The sequence below is a fragment of the Osmerus mordax genome, chromosome 4, assembly GCF_038355195.1.
Source record: "Osmerus mordax isolate fOsmMor3 chromosome 4, fOsmMor3.pri, whole genome shotgun sequence".
NCBI lineage: Eukaryota > Metazoa > Chordata > Actinopteri > Osmeriformes > Osmeridae > Osmerus > Osmerus mordax.
This window is the reverse complement of record NC_090053.1, coordinates 15,852,735-15,873,759: the sequence shown is the minus strand read 5'-3', so window position 1 is coordinate 15,873,759 and position 21,025 is coordinate 15,852,735. Positions and strand designations below refer to the sequence as shown.

The 21,025-nt window shown below is 44.7% G+C and overlaps 1 protein-coding gene across 3 annotated transcripts in view; it reads right to left on the bottom strand.

Moving 5' to 3' along the window:
* Nucleotides 1-6,889: 6,889 nt before the first annotated feature.
* Nucleotides 6,890-21,025, bottom strand: part of ckap5 (cytoskeleton associated protein 5) — a 43,000-nt gene continuing 28,864 nt past the window's right edge. The window contains exons 21-43 of one of the 3 annotated variants that reach the window (XM_067234425.1): nt 18,535-18,648; nt 18,250-18,378; nt 17,925-18,119; nt 17,724-17,847; nt 17,548-17,639; nt 17,139-17,231; nt 16,486-16,611; nt 16,220-16,369; nt 15,926-16,129; nt 15,583-15,718; nt 14,823-15,016; nt 14,448-14,626; nt 13,051-13,221; nt 12,842-12,962; nt 12,289-12,468; nt 11,789-11,976; nt 11,544-11,619; nt 11,099-11,287; nt 10,871-11,008; nt 10,216-10,299; nt 9,964-10,126; nt 9,670-9,800; nt 6,890-7,143 (exon numbers count right to left, since the gene is read on the bottom strand). In XM_067234425.1, coding sequence (XP_067090526.1) covers nt 6,910-7,143; nt 9,670-9,800; nt 9,964-10,126; nt 10,216-10,299; nt 10,871-11,008; nt 11,099-11,287; nt 11,544-11,619; nt 11,789-11,976; nt 12,289-12,468; nt 12,842-12,962; nt 13,051-13,221; nt 14,448-14,626; nt 14,823-15,016; nt 15,583-15,718; nt 15,926-16,129; nt 16,220-16,369; nt 16,486-16,611; nt 17,139-17,231; nt 17,548-17,639; nt 17,724-17,847; nt 17,925-18,119; nt 18,250-18,378; nt 18,535-18,648 — 3,411 coding nt within the window. In that variant the 3' untranslated portion in view covers nt 6,890-6,909. The remainder of the gene's footprint in view (nt 7,144-9,669; nt 9,801-9,963; nt 10,127-10,215; nt 10,300-10,870; nt 11,009-11,098; nt 11,288-11,543; nt 11,620-11,788; nt 11,977-12,288; nt 12,469-12,841; nt 12,963-13,050; nt 13,222-14,447; nt 14,627-14,822; nt 15,017-15,582; nt 15,719-15,925; nt 16,130-16,219; nt 16,370-16,485; nt 16,612-17,138; nt 17,232-17,547; nt 17,640-17,723; nt 17,848-17,924; nt 18,120-18,249; nt 18,379-18,534; nt 18,649-21,025) is intronic. The other 2 variants (XM_067234426.1, XM_067234427.1) reach the window with 2 other exon arrangements.

The window sequence follows — 21,025 nt, the reverse complement described above, 5'->3', positions numbered from 1 at the left end:
TACCTTTCCATTAGCGACAGTAACTCAGCTGTTAGCTGCAGAGCTAATGTTACAGCCACATTCTAAGGGTAGCAAGCTAGGTAACCATATACAGTAAAGCTACAAAATGATATAGCGTTAGTTAACTTACTTGTCCGAGGTTAGTAGCTGGACGAAGCAGAGTTAGTACTGATCCAGAATTTAATTTCAGCAAGGCCAGTTTTGTATTAGCTCAAGTTGAGGAAACAGTGGCTGAAGTGTTTGGCGCAGACATACATAACAAATGCGCCTACAACAGAAGTTGTGTAGGCGCATTTCCAGAGAAAATAAAATTAAGATACTGGGTCATCAGAGGCTCAGATGAAGTAACTGTTCCTCCTTGCGACGTCACAAAGAGAAGATTTTCAAACAGAGCCTTCAATTTCTCAAAGGCGGAGAAGAACACCCAGGGCTTGGTTTACACTGATCGAAAATTATAGCCACTGGGGAACCAAAGGCAGACTAGGGGAACTCATATTAATGTTAAATAACCACCTGTGATGTGTAATGTACAATATAAGCTGATATTGTTAAGGAAGTACATCTACTTTCGGGAAACAGTAGTCTACTATTTCACTGAAGTATTAGCATCATGACATTAGCCTCTACATACTACATACTACAGTGGTCTATGATGCATCTGTTTTCAATCGTTAAAATAAACATTCCTCACAAATACATTTTCGTTGTAGTATTTATTATGACATTAGATTACAAGTAAACGATATGTTGGTGAAATTATCATTACTACTATCTGTGGTTTCAAACCAGTGTAACGTTAGCTCACTGCAACGCTGTAGCCTACGCGAGACACACTAGTAGCTAACTAAAACATCTCCACAGCTGTTTAGGAAGTCAAACGGCGACAGAACATGTTCGGCACTCCCCATACTTAAATCAAGTCTTTCAATAGTTGAAACTATCTGACTACTAACCTGAACTTCATTACCACAGCCTAAACTTTGTCAATCTGTTCATGAAAATAATTAATTTCAGCCTAAACAGTACAACGGAACGTTAAATCCAATTCAACCAACGCAATCGCTACCAAGACGAACACAGCAGTAGTCTAGTACTGTACTGTAGTAGTTTACCGGGGTAGCTTCTCCACACAGGGCTATTGCATTTTGCGTTGTCACTGACAATGATCGCTACCAGTGAGCTTTTTATGAATGAGGGATTTTCCCCTCAATAAATGTCAAGCTTATTTACGTTTTTGGGGGCACATTTTCAGTTAGCAGATGGTACTGTTTGAATCGAGATTTCATTTTCTACTGCCGGTAACGTAGTAGAATAATCTTCAAAAGGGGTTCTTTATTAATGAATGAATGCAATATGAGTAGGCTAAATGCCTGAAAATATCACGAGAAAGGGAAAAACTTAAAAGGACGTTTAAATCATAGAGATTAGGTCAATTTTTACGTCGGTCTGCCAATTTTTTTCGTTTTGATTCAACTATGAGGCTGCCTCTTGCAGGGGAAATGAGAAGACATCTATTTCATTGTACACTTCACTCGTATTTTGAGTTGTAAATGAGCAGCAAAAAAAGTACGCATTTTTATATAAAATATACAGAAATATAAGTTAAAATAAAAATGTCATTAAAAAACGGACCCCTGTGCAACCGACGCAAGCAAGCACACCCTACAATTTCCCCAGAAATTGTACCCTCTCTAGTTTGTCTTGCTTCTCTCTTCTGACAAGACCTTTAGTTTATACTCCTCTGAATTTTATTTCAAGTATATGACACAGGATTCCTATCCAAGCTAAAAGGGAAAATGTTCCTCCATGATGTTCTCTTCATGCTCAATTTCAACAATGTTAGTCCTCTCTCAAGCTGCTTTCGGCACATCTGATGCTGAGATTAGTGATCAACTAATCCGAGACAATAAGAAAAACTGGGTTTTGGAAGAGTTCATAGACTTTCATTATCTGTGGCTAGCTGGAAGCAGAATGTGTGGTCCGAATTGGCCCGACCCTCAAGTATCACTTGAAACCTACACAGCCTTTCTGCCTCTCCAGTAACACTGCTAGTCCACCAAGAACATTAAGTCTTCCAGCCACTAACACAAAGTCTTAGCCACTTGCTTTGTAGAGGGCTCTGCTGCTAAGGTCAGTGGGACTACAGAGGATCTGAGGGGTTAAGGTCCTGCTACAAAAATACCTCTACTACCACACAGTCTCTCACACACACATCCACATGCACACATGATTAAAATGCAGAGCACCCATAATAAATAAAAAGCCTGGAACCTAATTGTAAAACATTTAGAAGTAGCTAGGCCCCACTAACTGCTAAGCAAACAGACCAAAGTAATGGATTCTTCCATCTTCCCCACCCTTCTATCACTCTGCTCCTGTAGGTTCACACCCAGACTTGCTCTGGTAATCCCTCAGACACAAACACACATCACACTCCCTCCCCCGACCGACCGACCGAAAATACATTTATGGGACTCTGGATGATCTGGCCATCATTGTTGCCGGTTGCGCAGTATTCACATACCCCTTGGTTTCAAGTAAGCTCCCGAAAACACTTGGTTTTAAGGGGTATGTACCCCTACCCCTACCTACCCCTCGATCAAAACAAGTATTGGGATAGCCCTTACTCTCATGTGAACATGCAAAACTAAGGGGTAGAGGTAAGACATAGAATTGGGATTTGACATCTCTTAGTCTGCCTGCACTGCTGAGCACACTGAGCCACCCAGGGAGGTAGATCTCACACACACACACAGATGCACACACACCTGCACATACACACGTACCACACACATTCACACACACTCGCTTTCTCTCTCTCCTTTCTTTCTCTCACATACACATACTCTCTCTCTCACACACCAAGTGTCCCCGCTTAGTGATGTATTGTGTATGAGAGAAAATGAAAATGTGTTCTTTTAGCTGAAAACAAATTAGCAAGACAAGCGCTTCTTAAATTGTTTTGTGTGATTCAAAGAAGTCATTACACTAATCTGGGCCTTATAACAAAAGAACCATTTTAGTGGACTTTGGTGAGAAAATCAAACACACATATTGCCTAAGAGGCTTTGGCCACAGGGAGGTGGTGAGCTCCATACCAATGTGCAGCTTTAACAAGCACCCTGTCTCACCTCCTGGGAAAATAGGTTTAGAAGGAATACAGAATATTTCTCAAAGCAGACTGTCAAAATAAAGTTAGTATGAAGCCTCAGGGATCTGTACATTTTCCATGATTTATCTTGTATTGACATGTGCTAACTCATCCTCTGCTAAATTGTTCGTTAGTGATCGTTCTCAGGTGCTTTCAGGAAAAGGAATACAGAATACTAAGTCAGAGAACAGATGTCAGGAAGCAGCTTGGCCTGACAGAGCAGACCAGTAGTAACTGTGTGACACTGTACCAACACATTCCCCTTCTCTGCTAAAGGACTAGGCAATAAACAGCAGACGTCACAGATTACACCTTTAACTAATTATACCATCATGCTCTGTTAATCTCATGAATTCTAACGGCTTTATTAAATGTCCTGGTTTTCAGCTGATTGTCCAGGAGGAAGCATATCCAGGAGTTCAGTAGAGAAGACATACAGCTGTTGAAAGTTGTGTATTGAGTTTACATATTCATGGTGGATGGACTAAAGGACAAATACATTTGCTTAACAGCATGGTTACATTGTTTTCTTTCAATTTCCCTTCCCGTCAATTTCTAATCCACACCAATACATGTCATCACATTGTATTCTTACGCAGTGCAATGAATGGAATCACGTTTGTGTCTGGTGACATTTCATGCGCTGATTGTGTTAGTTTGTGACAGAATCTTAGCCCCCTTAACAAATCCTTTATGACGTCCTCATCCGCTCCCATACAGACTCACCAGACCTCAGGATCAATGCATGTGAATGGATCCCCAGGTCTCCTCTGTCAGCCTCCACAACTGTTTGCATGCCCCCTGTTGTTCACTGTAATTACTGCCCTCACACTAGAACAATACATCAGCACCTCTAGTCTATTAGGGCCCATTAGAGACTGGAGGCCCCATTCACGACTTGCTCACTAATTGTATGTGATATGTATTATTTTCATGCTGTGAATATTATATTTAAAGATTCTGTTTTTGCTGAACCAGAGTCAGTCAGTGAAACATCAGTCCAAAACATCCCAAACAGGGCTGTGCATTCCTGTTACAAAGTGACAAAGGACACAAGAAAGATAAACAGACAAAATATAAATGATGCTTTATGTGTGGAAATGTAGACTGCCACCACAACCTTAACTCTATCAATCCACAAACAAGTACACCTGTTTTAGCCATGTAGCTCAACTTGTAGTATCCACCGGCACTGAGAACAAAGCCTATGTAACAACTTTATTATAATAAAAAAGAATATTGCATTGATCGGATTTGCACCCAATTTCATTGCACACGCACAATAACAATAAAGATTCTACATATTCGATATTCTGTATAACCTGGACTGAATAAATGTTCCTGACTAGGATTAGAGACTGACTTGGGCCAGAGAGAACCAGAGACTAGGACCAGAGACTAGGACCAGAGACTAGGGCCAGAGACTAGGGCCAGAGCCTGACCAAGCAGGTCATGCCAGACCAAGCATGCCCTCTGCTGACAGACATCTAGAAGCAACTAACCCTGTAAAAACTTCCTTGATCAATTGAAACTATGTCCACACTTCCCACATGTAGGTTTGGGCATTACTCAGGGGAATTCTCAGGTGCTTGTCATTATAATGGAAAGCTGCACCACACTCTTAGCAGCAGTAGGGTCTCTCTGTTTTGTGAGCGTTTGAAAGTAAAGCAAAGCTGCTAACCCTAACCTTGATTTGAGCAAGTGCAGTAAACCTAGGTAGGTCAATTCGACAAGTTTTATAGAATGAATGTTAGAATGTATTTAGTCATTTATTCCCATCACCCCTGGCAGACACACCCCTGAATGTGACACAACATGTGGGAAAGAAGCCGTTTCCCACTAGTTTCCACACGTCCAGACGCCTTCCCCAAACTAGGAGCATTGTACAACCCAACCTGGGAAAAACCCTACAATTCACACATTTGAAGTTTCCCCCAGTCTCAAATTGTCCCAGCTCCTTGTTGTTGGAGTTTTTAGTCTGTTTTGTTCTCTTGGTTTGGGGGGAAGGGTGAAAGAACAACACAAGCCTGGCCATTGTAGCCTATCCACCTCCATTCTCCTCCACTAACCCCTTTAAGAGCTGTGTGGAAATCTCAACAGTCTCCGGTTGGCCAGCTTTCTTTAGTGGGGTGCCACCTATTTGAAGCTCATAAAACAATATTTAGGTTTGATTCTGTGCTGTGTGCGTGTCAGCCTTCTGAAAGGGCTCCATTGATGCAGGGTTAAGGTTGTGGCGTGGGGCAGAGGGGATGGGCTGTCAGCGCCTCAGAGCAGGCCGGAGCGGGAGGGGTGCTGGCGTCCTCTTGCTTGGGGTTAGCATTGATGCTGGTTTAACTGCATAATGGGATTGAAACCGAGCCACGGTATTTATGTCGCTTCACATTTCATCAGACGGACAGTGTGAATAAGAGTCGGCGGTACCGCGGTTTAATCCAAAACTAAAGCCAAAATAATTAGGGGGCTCGGCCTAATCCCCTGTGGACTCTCTGGGGTCTGTGGAGTCGAACACAGGAAGAAACCCGGGATTTCTGTTGGCAGGCCACCAAAACCCAAGCATTTGAATGGACCAATCAGGTGGAAGCTATGGGGTGAGTGACCAAATTGCAGGACCTATAGATTGGGATTAGGAATATGATCTGGTGAGAATACAGGGATGAGTGGTGGATGACAGTGGGCTACATGAAAATCGCATGATGGAAATACAGAAACATGAAATGTATCGCTTTAAATTATGATTCGTCTTTTTGTCATTGTGACTTTTAACATTTAAAATTTGATGTTTTTAAACTACTCGACAAACACGGTCTAGACGAGAACACATGACGGTGCATATATTGGTAGTTTGTAAAAAAAAAAATCAAAAAAAAATTTTCACTATCAATTATACAGTCAAACTCAAGAGTAACAGCTTAAGACTACTTCCATTAGAATTAATACAAAACAATGCATCAGAATTAGCAACATTATGCTACAATACGCCAGATGTCAGGAATTATTAAACCAGAGATTTAATAAGCAGCCTGGAGTAACGCAAAATGTATTTACAAAAAACAAAACATCAATTACTTCATGCCATGCTCCTCTACTTCTGGAACAGAACAGATCCTTCAAGTTTATGTTGACAAGAACTTCTTAAACGTAAAAAGCAACAGAGAGAAGTAGAAGGTGACAGGCTGGGAGGCCAGGAGATTAGAAGAAGAGACCATGTTAAGAACATGGATGACTCTAAAATCTCTAACAAAGAAGAGCTTTAAGTTACACACATTCTTACAGCATTCTGCACGTGGAAACTGTACACTGAAACCCTAACAGGACACAAAAGCTTGAGTGGTTAGCGACCATGAGTATATACAAACATATTGTGCCACAATGCTAAACAAAGTAGTCCACTTATATTTTTATACAATTAGACACTTGTTCAATTTCTTTTCTCCTTTTTCTGAATGTATACAGAGTGAGCACTGAGAAGGAGTGCCTGGGTAAGAGCAGGATGTCAAATGGGCTGGGGGGGGGGGGGGGGGAAGGGTGAGATTACATGGGGGACTAAAGAGGCAAAAGACCCAGACCTTATATGCATCCCAAATATGAGATAGAGAACTTGTGGTGCACTTTGATTCCTAGTGCGCTTCATTACCCTCTGTTTCATCTCTGACCAGCTACATAAATCAAGTTCACCCCAAGCAAGTTGGACATATTTCCTGTACATATTAGAGCCAGGTCTTTATTACAGTGTGTTGATTTGGTAAACCAGTGCAGGCCTACTGGCGGTTGCTCTTGATGCGCTCCAGCCTCTTCTTGAGGTCGTCGAGGTTGGCGGAGGGGGAGGAGGAGCGGGTAGGGGAGTGGGCGGGGTCGTGCTGGTACAGCTCCCGAGACTCCTTCAGTTGGGACAGCTTGCTGTGGAGCATGTCTGTGGACGACGCCACCGAGGGCTTGGAGAGCAGGGAGGTGACGGGGGGGCGCTCTCTCTCCTCCTCACCACCCTGCTGCTGCTGTGGGAGAAGACAAAAGAACTAGAGAGGATACAATTTCTGGGGAAATTGTAGGGCGTGCTTGCTTGGGTTGGTTGCACAGGGGTCAGTTTTTTAATTACATTTTTACAACTGATATTTCTGTATATTTTATATAAAAATGCATAGGACCTACTTATTATTTATAAAGATTACATAAATTTAAAAGCATCTTTCTTTGCTGCTCATTTACAACTCAAAATACGAGTGAAGTGTAGAATGAAATATGATGTCTTCTCATTTCCCCTGCAAGAGGCAGCCTCATAGCTGAATCAAAACGAATACATTTGGCAGACCAGTGTAAAAATTGACCTAATCTCTATGACTTAAACGCCCTTTTAAGTTTTCCCTTCTCGTGATATTTTCAGGCATTTAGCCTAGGCTACTCATATTGCATTAATTCATTAATAAAGAACCCCTTTTGAAGATTATTCTACGACGTTACCGGCAGTAGAAGATGGAATCGCGATTCAAACAGTACCATCTGCTAACTGAAAATATGCCCCCAAAAACGTAAATAAGATTGACATTTATTTAGTGGAAAATCGCTCATTCATAAAAAGCTCACTGGTAGCGATCATTGTCAGTAACAACGCAAAATGCAATATAGCTCTGTGCGGAGAAGCTGCCCCGGTAAATTCTACTACTACAGTACAGTACTAGACTACTGCTGTGTTCGTCTTGGTAGCGATTGCGTTGGTCGAATTCGATTAAACGTTCCGTTGTACGGTTTAGGCTGAAATTAATTATTTTCATGAACAGATTGACAAAGTTTAGGCTGTGGCAATAGACCAATTATTATCACCCTACGTCACGACTGTCAAGCATGCTCCACTGCGCATGTCGGATGCAAAAGATGAACTTCTCCCAGGTGTAATACACTTGGAGTGTCGATCAGGTCATCATATATCTCTGGCCACTGGATTTCAGGGCTTGACATTAACTTTTTGAGGCTCTTGTCCTTTGGACAAGTACATTTACGTTTCATTTGTCCATGCACAAAAGTCACTTGACCCCGATACCTTTAAATAGCCTGACCAAGTGATAGGGCAAAACTAGCCTGGCTAACGGAGGTCACTTTCTCAACAACGTCAAAACAGTGTAACGGGGACGCAGTCTCACTCAGATTGCCAGTTTTACACATCACAAAAATAGTTGGACCATCTGGCAGAATTCCCATATCTCTTGAAAGCTGCCCTGCTTGACTTTTTAGGTGTAGAATTGACAGTAAAACTGTAAAATGATTAACTTTGTGACATGACGTTAAGACATGGCTGCCTAAGACTATGCGGTCTACCGGACGACATTCTCACTCAAATTTCAAGACTTTCGTAACCCAAATCAAAATTCTGATGTGACAGATCAATAGGGAATCACTTTCTCTCTTAAAGGATGCCCTCCTCGACCTTTTTGGTCTTTTTAAATCGAACTATTTGTATAATCCGTGTACTTCTCTAGCCATTATAAAGGCTATCCTTTCCCGGTTTTCTGCAACCACATTGCGCGCGCATCCCGAATGTTTACAAACAAATAATTGGTCTATGAAGTTCAGGTTAGTAGTCAGATAGTTTCACCTATTGAAAGACTTTTGATTTAAGTAAGGGGAGTGCCGAACATGTTCTGTCGCCGTTTGACTTCCTAAACAGCTGTGTAGATGTTTTTGTAGTGTGCCTCGCCTAGGCTACAGCGTTGCAGTGAGCAACACTGTTTTGAAACCACAGGTAATGATAATTTCACCAACAAATCGTTTACTTGTAATGTAATGTCATAATAAATCCTACAACGAAAATGTATTTGTGAGGAATGTTTATTTTAACGATTGAAAACAGATGCATCATAGACCACTGTAGTATGTGTTGCCCAGGCAACAGAGGCTAATGTCATGCTAATGCTTCATGAAATAGTAGACTACCGTTTCCAAAAGTAGATGTGGGCCTACTTCCTTAATAATATCAGCTAATATTGTACATTACATTTCACAATTGTGTTTCACATCACAAAGTAAAATGAGTAAATAGTTATCACCCTGGCCTCTTTGCTTGTGGCGTTTCTGCAGCTGCCTTGCAGTAAAGCTATAGTTAGCCTAGCTATCCTCCAAGTTAACAGATGCGAAACGAATGTTCTGCTACAGGTAGTCACGCGTGTTTTCGTGACGTTAGTGACGTAAGTAACGTCAGTGACTGTGGCTAGCAAATTAGCCACCGTTAGCTTCACTTTTCGCCACAAAAACTTAACTTAAGCCCAAACCATGCAACGGAACGTAAATTCCAATAGAAGCAACTCAATCGCTACCAAGACGAAACTTTTGACACCTACGTTGTCTATGTAGGCCAAATATTGACTGAGTTTTAGGGGGGCAAAAAAAATAAAAAATAATAATAATATATATGTGAGAGAACAAAGGTTGTGCCCTTGCCCAAGGCAAAGCACACCCAATAACCACAGAAGATGCTAAATATGTCTATTCTAGTAGATGTCTACAGCAGAATGTGAGCAGAGCATACTGACCCTGGAGTTGTTCTCCAGACCCTGGCGTTGACGGAGTATCTTCAGCCTCTCATAGTAGACGGCAGGCTTCAGTTCCTCCCCGTTAGTGTTGAGGGGCCCTGAGCCAGAGTCCAGACCATGCTGAGGTATCACTGAAGGACAGGAGACAGCACAGGACGAGTCAGGCACACCTGACTGGTTCACCTCAAACGGATTTAGAGTTTTTTTCCTAGTCTTTCAGGAAAAACAAGGTTCAAGTTCCGCAAGGTGTCAGGAGTTTATCGACCTCTGTGTGTGTGTGTGTGTGGTTCTGACCCAAGCCGGTGGACTGGATGCGATTTTTGCCCTCCCTCTCAGACTCGATTATACGCAGGCCTCTCTCCACGTAGCTCTGGAAGAACTGGGAGGTGTTCCTGAGGAAGGGCTCCAGGTCAGCGTCCGAGTAGTTCTGCTTGTACTCATACAGCTCCGTCAGGCCCTGACAGACACACACACCTCACATAAAAAAAACCTGAAGACATCAACCCGACAAGGCAAAGATATGTGGTTCTCCAGCGTCGTCAGTACCTCTTTTGTATTCTCCTTGGAGCCAATCTTCTTGAAGATCTCAGACAGGATGTCGCTCACCTTAGCCTTGGACATCCTGTCATCCTTCAGGAGAGACATACAGGCACACTGTGCTCACTGTTTGAAAGGTGGGTCTTGTATGTATGCTACTATTGGTAATGATGGTGCTCATCTGATTAATGATGGTTATAAAGCTATAGGGAGTCAGGTGGCTGAGCGGTTAGAGAATCGGGCTAGTAATCAGAAGGTCGCCGGTTCGATTCCTGGCTGTGCCTAATGACGTTGAGTCCTTGGGCAAGGCACTTCACCCTACTTGCCTTGGGGGAATGTCCCTGTACTTACTGTAAGTCGCTCTGGATAACAGCGTCTGCTAATTGACTACATGTAAATGTAAATAAAGCTTACAGAGGGTTTCTTGAAGAAAACATAGCAATGTAGTGTGATATACTACTGCAAAGTAAAATATAGTATGATATAGTATCATAATGTATTAGTTTAAAGTAGTATGATGTACTAATACATATTTTATTGTTTAATGTAGAATGTAGTAAGGTATAGTATAATATGTGTAATATAAAGTAGCAATGTATAGTATAAAGTATGATGTAGTATGATAACAGTTGGTGTGAATCTGGCTGATTGCAGTCAGCCTCACCATTCTGAGGGCTCCCTTCTCGGTCCCGCGGTCGGACTTGAAGCCAGACAGATTCCCAGAGTGTTTGACCACACGCCTCAGGTGGGCCTCCAGCTCCGACTCGTTCCTGTTCTCTATCATGGACAGGTGGTCCAGGATCTTCAGGGCGATGAGAAGGGGGAGGAGTTACAGCTCTTGACTTGTCTGCAGTGTGTGTGTGTGTGTTTTTGCATCCGTGCATGTGGGTACCTTGGCTCCGGTCAGCTTGCAGAGTGTGTGCAGCAGGGTCTTCAGGGTCCTGTGGGGCACATCGCTCTTGAGCTGCTTGAGCTTCTCCTTGGGAAACACCTTCATGAAGTTGTGGACGTCCAGCAGAATGCGATCCAGATTGATGCTGCTGATGGTTTCCGGAAGGAACCGGATCATACGCCACAGACACTGAGGGGAGGGAAAGGTGTGTGTGTGTGTGTGTGGGGACAAATACGAGCAGAGGGTGTGGGGGTAGAAATGTAGGGAAGGACGGGGTAGTGAGAAGAGAGAAAAAGATGGGTAGACGGATGAAGGGGGAAATGGAGGTTACAAATAGAGAGGGAGGAGGGAGAGAGAGGTGGAGGAAGGATGAATGTGGGAAACACAGGACTAAGCAGTAGACCATTTGATCAAGGAGGTGAGAGAAACCAGGAAATGTAGTTACCTTCATGACCAGCTCAGAGAACATGGGAGAGCCTGCTGTGGTGGTTAGACTGTCCTGGAGCAGCACCAGCAGAGCACTGAAGACACAAGGGAAGGAAGGGGGGAGGGGGCGAGAGAAAGGCAGGTAGAGAGAGATGAGTCAGTTTGCCACATTAATTTTGAACATTTTGAACACCTTCACTCAGCCCCACTCCAACCCTGCAGACCAGATCTGCAGGTGGTTTTGACCAGCGGGGTGGTTCTGACCTGAGGATATTGGTCTGGTCAGATTTCTCCAGAACCCGGACCACCAGCAGATTGACGGAGCGGATGAGCTGCTGTCCGTCCTCGATGTCCTCCACCCGGGCGTCCAGCATCAGGGTGATGAGGCCGTGCATCAGGTCCTTCAGCACGCCCATGGACGCCTCCCGCGCCAGGCTCTCCATGGAGAACAGCTGGGAGCCGAGAGAGTAAGAGGCATAAAGATGGGGGGAGTATGTTTGGAGGAGAACAATAACTTTCATGATTGATCAAGTATAATTATTGTATAAATAAACCTCACCTTCCAGGATTACATTAGTTGTGAATAACCATCTTAGATATTATTATTATATTTACTGCTGTTATGCCACAATCTATACATCTATCAAACATTAAAACAGACTGGTTCTTCACTGGCCAATTATCAACCATCTAACAGGAGGACACAGTTCATATTCTCTGGCTCTTAGAGCCCCCTTGTGGCGACGGCATGCCAGTGCACCCACCGAGAGCATGTTTCCGATGATGCAGCTGTAGAGCTTGAAAATGTCCCTCTTGTCCAGCCGGTCGTCGGCCATGTGTGTGTTGTAGATGAGACGCAGCTGCATGAAGGTAGCGATGAGGAACTGGTCGATGTGACCGGACATGGCCTCTGCCTTGTCCTCCTGACGCAACACCTCATCAATCTAGGGAGACACAGGCAAGGGGCCGCATGGGAAACGTAGGCCATTTTAAGGAACTTTAAAACGGCAGCTCTGTACTATTGCGACCACTAACATCAGGTCAGAGTTTGGGCGGGAGGACAGGGAAGGTTAGAGTGTAAAAGGGAGGGCTAGCATTTGGCTTTGTTGTCTCCTAAAAGTGGACTTTAGATAAGCCAGCTGGGAACACAGGAAGGTCTGGTATCACTGGAATATTAAGCAACCGTGTGACTATATTTGTTTGACAAATTTTTGTAGAATCCATTCTTGAATTTTGCCAACAATGTGACACACTTTTTCTTAACTTATTATTCACAGCTGTAGCAGTCTGAGTGTCTGAAGGTCATGTGAGGCCTACCTGAGCGAGGGCCTGGATGCTGGTGTTGATGTCTCCACTGGCCACCTGGGAGATCACAAAGTTAATGGTGGAGGCCGTGCTGTTGTGGAGGTCGTCAAAGTGGGGGGAGACCGAGCGAATCCTGGGATGGGGGCAAACAAGAAGTTACTACATGTTAATACAAGTCATTCCATAACCATCCCATAACCACACCGATCATCCCGACTCACTTGGGTTCTGGGATCACGATGGGCTCCAGGAGCTCATCCAGTTTGTGCTGGACCAGGTCTGGCAGCTCACGGACCCGCGTGTGGTCGTTCTCGATCATGTCCAGGTCCAGTTGGAACTCCTTAGGGATAAAGGGGGCCGACTGGTCGTGATGGGCGTTCTGACGCGCTTGACTGGAGAGGAGGGGAGGCAGTCAGAACCACATGGTTTAGATCAGTGCTCATCAGCTGCACTCCTAGAGACCCACAGGCTTGGGGATGCTGCTGGGCGTCACGCTACTTATATATAAGTAGCGTGTACATACATAAAACCAACGCAGGGGCAGACCTCGGCACACAAGGTGGTCTGAATCAAGTGCACAGTAAGTATTTAATATGCATTAAACACATTTGCCAGGTTTTGCTGGAGCGCGGCGTCAACTCATATGTGCCTCCCTGTGCAGTCCTCAAAAACACAGCTGATAAAACACTGATCCAAGTCAAACACAGAAGCTGTCCTCTCATATCTACTATACTGGCCATGCAGTCTGACTGGTGTGGACGTGACTGCCAGCCAGCCTGCCAGACAGACGCACAGTCAGCACAAACATCCACACTGAAGGAGAAGTAAGCAGGGAAGGGAGAATAGTGTTTTAGTACAGGTGGGTTAGAGGAACTACCAGATTAGGTCTAGATCATGTCCATCAATCTCTGATAGATTATGCTTGGATTATCTCTATGGTATATCTAGTGGAGGTGGTCCCTGTGTGGAGTGGTTCTGCAGGTCAACACACAGGGAGACGGAGGTACTCACATCCTATAAGTACGATACATTATTCTGTCCAAGCGAGGAGAGCAGCGATAAAGAGGGGGGGGGGGGGAGGAAAGATATCCAGGATTAAGACACACCACATGCAATGAAACACCCCCTTGAGCATTTGCAGAGATGTGATGTTGACAGCATTACTGTTTTATGACGTCACGTTCTGAAAATGCCCAAAGAGCGAGGTCAGAGGAGGAAGAGGAGAATGAGACAGACCCAGTTAGAGAAAAAGGAAGGAGGCAAGGAAAGTCGATGAGTAAAAAAAAGAAAAAAAAAGTATGAATGCTAACGGAGAGCTGGACAGAATCTTATCACTTCATGAATCATTGGCATAAAACTACAATAGTGGGATTAAGATGTGAACACCACAGGGCTGAAGAATGGCATCTACAGCCTTCAAATACTTGCTTTCCACTTGAACCAATAGGATCATTCTCATGTACAAATCCATGACAAAGCCATGCAAGCTAAATCAAGTGCACCTCAAGTATCTGAAAGTGTACATGTAGAGGCAAAGGTAATCAAACCTGGATCTGATTGAATAAAGCAGTATTAGGGATGTTTGATTTGCCCCCCCTCCCTGGCAGAGGACACCTACTTCAACCTGTTAGGCACCTCCTCCTGCACCTGGGCAGGCTTCCTTATGAAGGTGGCAGTGGGATTGGGCGGGTTCTCCCTTTGGGACCGCTCGGCTGCCTGCTTGGGAGGCGGAGCCTGGACCTTCTTGGCCGATCGCTTTATCCTCTCCTCCAGCATGCTCATGTCCTTCTCTGACAGCTGGGGGGGGGGCGGGAGATTAACATCAAATCAATTTACCCTTTTTAATTGGCAGTGGACTCCACAGATGTCAACACCTGATTGGAAACCCTTTAAACCTGGGTTATCTAACGATCAAGGATGATAAACGACTGGTGCTGCCAAGTACCAGTTGAAGGTTTGTAAAAGCTAACACGTAGTTAGGCAGAGGCCTTACGTTGCCGATGAGCTTGTAGACCTGTTCTCCACACACGTTGTAGACCGCTACCACCGTGTTGAGGGCGGCATTACGGACAGACGTGTCCCGGTCTCCAATGTGCACGGCGATCTCCTTCAGGGACTTGGCGGGCGTGGGCTGGCACACGTTCATCCCATAGTTCCCTATCAAATTACCCAGTTCGTCCAGACACTCTGGGAGAGGACAGGAGGTCAGGGATGGTTAGATGTAGAGTTTAGAACAGCTAGGTTCAAGAGGTTGTGTTATAACTGTACTACAGCTCTGGAAAAAAATAAGAGACCACAACACCTTTTTCTTTCCTTTCCAAATAATTAGATAAGGAAAGTAGAGTGAGGAACAAAAGGGTTCAACTTGCTGTGGCCTCTTAAATTGAACCCTTCAGTTCCTCACTCAACGTTTTTGAAAAGTAAAGAAAAAGGTGCAGTGGTCAAATTATTTTCCAGAGCTGTATATCTATGATTCCTAATCCGAACTGACAGCCATGAAATGACTGCAGGGAGAAAACTACCATAATGATGTCACCAGCCCACAGAAATTAGTTAATGCATGCTAAATTCAATCTGATTGAATTTAACTATACACCACCAAGCTTCGGTGATTAGCAGTTAACATAACACATCACAATCCAGATCACACAACAGTATATGTTGCAAATAAATTACATCTGCACAATGAACGGTCCTCTCCTCCATGATTGCTTAGCTAATGCGTCAACATCAGAGAGAGTCTCTGGTCTTACCAGCTCTCTGTTTGGAGTTCTTCGACTTGGTTCCATCCATGAGGAAGGGGAAGACCTTGCTGGCGGGGTAGACCTTACAGAGCATGGCCAGGATGGCCCTCACATCTTTACGTACCACATCCTTAGACTCGCCCACCTGGAGGAGCAGAAACAACCCCCTTCCAGGTATCACTAAACACTCCTTGACAACAGATACCTCAGAAATACGTGAGAAGCTCTGGAAGAGTTTGCACTCGCTGAAATGTTTCAATGCTTGAGTGCCAGACAACAAACATCAATAGCATTTTGGCTGTTGTATGTGACTATCCTAGAGGATGAGTAAGGGATGAAGCTGTGGACTCACCTTGAGGATGAGGTAGGGGATGAAGGATGAGGCCTCGTATTCATTGAGATGATAGTTCTGCCTGCTGAGCATGGCGAACAGCATCTTGAGGTACTCCAGAACTTTCATCAGCACCGTGGTGTTGGTGTCAAAAAAGCGCAGCGTGAACCACTTGAGGATGAGGTCCAGACAGCCGATGGTGGCATCGCTCTCCTCCTCCATACGCTGGAGGAAGTACAAGAAAATGGTCAGACAAGGTCACACGGAGGCATACACAAGCATGTACTCAAATACACACACACGAAAAGGAGATACCTCCATCATGGTGGAGATAGCCCTGACGTGTCGCTGGAAGTCAAAGTGGAAGAGCTCATCCTGCAGCCACTTGGCCATACAGGTGGACATCTGGGTTTTCAGCTGCTCCACGTACTCATCCCTGGGAGTCATGAAGTTCCACTTCAGCACCTGCAGGAAAATGCAGATGCAATGACGAAGAGGAGGGGTTAAGTAAATCAAAACATCTCACATAATCATCCATCAGCCAGTCGTTCTTCCTGGGTGGTAGACACTGATTCTCTCACCTTCAGACCTTTCTCCTCCCTGATCCTCTGCTCCTTGCCGTTGGGCACCAGAATGAAAATGGGGCCAGAGCGGTCCTCGTCATCCTTCACACTGGCCTTGACGGGAGGCTTCTTACCCACAGAGCCCTGGGTGAAGAAAAGGGAGGACGATGGGGGGAAGATAGGATAGGGAAGGAGAGTACAGAGGATAGGGAGGAGGAGCGTCGGAGGGTATCCAGGATACAACAGTTGAGAAGGGAGACAGTTAGGGTTACAGTCTACACCACAGTACAATTGCAATCCTTTCAGGAGTTTAGCTTACAGACAGCTGGTGAAAGCCTGGTTTAAAACAGAAGGGAGACACGTGGTTGTTATAAAGTAGAAGATATATAACGAGGTGTGGGCCTGTCACACAGTACGCAGCGCAAACAGAAACAGACATGCAAAGTATGTAGTGGAGAGAGCAGTCCAGTAAGAGGACACACAAGTGCAATTATTGTTTGCATACAATAATTGCAGGAAACAATCCAATCTCCCCACGATCATGCAAGATTTGCCACTACATATAGATTTAGGACTGATGCCTGTGCAGAGCAGAACCCCCCCCCCCCCCAAATCCTCTCGTTCCTGAAGCATCATTAGTCATTAGTATTGGGGCGGGGTCTCCTGTGTACCTGCTGGCTGACTGGCTTCCCCTTGGAAACCTTTTTATCTTTACTGACAGTCTCTTTATCTGGGCCACCGCCCGGCTCCTGGACCACCACGCTCTAGTGGATATAGACAGTGGACGTGTTTTAACACAGCAGGAAATATGGCACCACGTGTGTGTGTGTGTGGTGGGGACTCAGACTGCTTAGTCCCTACAACTTTGTCCCTGTGTAGATCTGAAACCAGACTCGATAGGTGTGGGACAATTCCACATGGCCAACCTGAAGGCTAGATGAAGCACACCACCATATTGCTCACACCTATCAAATACCATGTAGATCTACACAAGCACCACAAAGTGTAGGGCCCAGGGGGTTAAATTATTTTGAATGATAGGTATTCAACCAAACAGACATGTAAAAAATTTCAACTGACCTTTTTTGGAGCTCCTGGTTTGATCTTCTTGGCCTCTGCTTTGGGTTCTCCAAACCCATAGTCATCACTCTCTGGCTTGGCTTTGGACAAAGCTGGGGAGAACACAACAGCCATCAATAAACTGAACACCTCTCAACATAATATACAGAACGTTAGTAAGACATTCAGAGACCAACCTGGAGCAGCTTTTCCATTGGAGGCCTTAGATGTGCCAGCTTTACCAGCAGGAGCCTCAGGCTTGGCTGGCATCACTGCTCGGGCCTTCTCTAGCATGCCAATCACCTGGTCCTTAGAGGAAGTCTGTGGGTAACAAAGAGTTACTTCATTAGGTTAAATACAAGACTGAAGTCCTCAATTCTGAAGGTCGTTCTACCGACCTTCAGTTTTCCAGTGGCCTTGTTCATCTTGTCGAAGCCCAGGTGCATCATGAACATGGGGAGGGCCTCCTGGGCCTTCTTCCTCACGTCTCCGTTCCGGTCCTCCAGGCAACCATACAGCTGGGGCACACATAGCATCAGGTCTCCAGGCACCACACGCATGGTGGGCAGCTTCTCTGCCAGCCAGCCAAGCACCTGGCAAGGGGGGAGGCAGTTAGCGGTAGAAAGTGTGTCTATAATCACTATTTGATCAAGTCTTCTCCTCCTGTCTGAGAAAGTGGTCTTTACTTCCTCTCTGAGGAAGCATTTTTTACTTCCCGTTTACCTCCTGTCTGAGGAATGGGTTCTCCCTCTTCAGCTCCTCTGATAGGTCCTCTCCCTCCAGCCACTCCTTCATCCCCGTCTGCTCTACCCATGCCTGCAGGGTCGCCATGGCAGCCGCACGCACATTGGTCTTCAGGGCAGAGAGGGGGAGGAGACAAAGTCAGCATCACACCAGGAACTGAGAAGAAGAGTGCTCAGCCTGCTCTGTGAGTGGCTCTACATGGTGGATGAGGCTGAATGTGTGTGGTGACTGTACATGTTGGATAATGGGGTCGGAAGTCAGTACCTTGCTGTCTCCCAGGACAGTGATGATGGGCATGCCCAGACTCTTCACGTGCTGCTTTAGACCAGGGCCCATCGCCGTGGCGATCTGTTGGAGGATGCTTAGTGTTTGCTGGACCTGTTGAGGAGAGACACACAGAGGTGGTGTTAAAGATCCTGTAAAGCAAATTCCATGTTTTTCTTCTATGTACATTATATACGTGTGAAATTAGTTCCTGAAAGCATGTGCAAAGCGTTAAATCTTTGTCGCACTGAAATGTGGAGTTAGACCGTAGAACAGTTTCTCTTCCGTTTTCAGATCAGGTTTTAATGGGCGGAGCCAAAAAATGACCTATCTACGTAATTTGACCGATCTACGTCAGATCACTGAATGGCTCCTCCTGCTGTACTGTTATTGTAGCCTACATCAGCTAGCTAGCTAGCTTCAGGATGTCTCCCTCCACCCGCAACTGCATCTTCCCTGGATGCAAAAACTCCAGCTGCGCTGCAACGCTATTTAAGTGCCCTATTGATAAGGAAAGAAAAAATAGGTGGATAGATTTTGTGAATAGCCACGCTCATGGAAAGCTTTGGATAAACTCCAGCATCCGCCTCTGCACTGACCATTTCACGGCGGATAGTTTTAACATGGACCAGAGACAGACGGGGTTCACGGACACACAGCTTCTCTTGCAGCGCGGAGCCGTACCAAGCATCGCCCTCCCGGCCGTTCATCCTCCGGTCGCACCTGGACCATCCACCGCCGCCAGCAGTTCATCACTCAGTTCTGTGTGCTTGTTATAATAATACTAGATAACCTTTACAGAGGTATCTCTGCTATGAGTTAGTGCAAACCGCTAACTTGATATTAGGCTACTCTGTGTAGAATGATGGTATTTTGGTGAAATGGTAGCTAATTTGCTAGAAGTAGTTAGAGAGCTCACTGTCTGCTGTCTCTGGTGTCCATTTTTACTCCTGTGTTACAGCTCAGGGGAACAAGCTTCATCAGGGTTCCCACGCTTGCCTTGAAAAAGAATTCCATGCTACCTCCTGATTTTCCAGGTACCATATTAAGTGATGATCTATAGGCCCCTGAAGCTTTCCGCCCCCATCCGCGCCCCCCTCCCCTCACACACAACCCCCTAGGACACCTGACTACTTACTTGATTTAAAAGATGTGCCAGTCAAGTCTACATTGTAAATTATGGGCCCTATCTTGCACCCAGCGCAATTGACTTTGTCAACAACACAAGTATCATTCCTAGTTTGCACTCGACCCAAAGCGGGCTTTTCCCTCCACAGACGGTAAATTAGGGAATGACCTTGCGCTCCCGGGGGCGGTTCAGAGAAAAAAGGAGGTGTGTTCCGGCGCAAACTTTCCCTGGTGCTATTTTGCAGTTTCAGAAAAACAATTCCGCCACAGACCAGTAAAAACGTAGTCTAAAGTCAATGGCGCATTTTTCAGATGCTATTTTAAGGGCGCATGCAGGCTTGACAGCCACTACTGTCGAGTAAGTAAGTAAGTAAGACTTTATTTATATAGCACATTTCATACAAGAATTGTAGCTCAAGGTGCTTTACATAAAATCAATAAAAACAATAATACAAGTGAAACAATTCAAACAAAAATAGAAATCCCAATAAGATCTCTGTTCAAGAGAGAAAACAACTTTAAAAGTAGGAAAACCCTTGAGATAAAATTACTTAAATGCTTCGGTAAAAAGGTAGGTTTTAAGCTGTCTTTTAAAAATGTCTAGAGTGTTTGCTTCCCTAATATTTATGGTTAATTTGTTCCATAGTTTTGGGGCGTAATTGACAAAGGCCGAATCACCAATCTTCTTATGACTGCTTCTGGTGACCTCTAATAGGCCTGCATTTGATGATCGCAGTGTTCTAGCTGGTGTTTAGTTTATAAAGGAGTTAGCAATGTAGCTAGGTCCTTGTCCAGGGGTCAGGGTCTTCTTGCTACTGCGAAGCTACTTACATTGTTTTGATTTATTGTATGGTTGTGTTACATTTCTTTCATGTCAATGATTAAAAAGATTTTCATGAGAAATCTCTATGTATGTGAACTTGATTTGTAACAATTTCCTCCCATGCCTGTTTAACCAAAGCTAATTTGGGTGGGTTTCTTCTCCCATCAGAATACGGTTTATTCACCATGTAGCCTTTGTAACACAAACACAGAATTTATTGTGGCAGGAAGGTGCAAACAATAAATATATACGGGTCTTAAAATAAGTTCAAAAGTACAATGGTTAAACTAATTCCGAGAACTAAACAATTAAAAAATATAACAATTTAAAAAATTAAATATATATATAAAAATAAGAATTTGAATGAACAGCATGAGTGGGCAACTTAGTGCAATGAGAAAACTGCTCTGCTTTTCCCATACAATGTCACTTATCTATCTTTTACGGCCCTGACGAGAAGGTCTGTCTCCTCGGCTGCGAACCGCTCCTGGCGTGCGCCTGGCAAATCCGCCGTTATAATAGCAATCCGCCATCGAACAA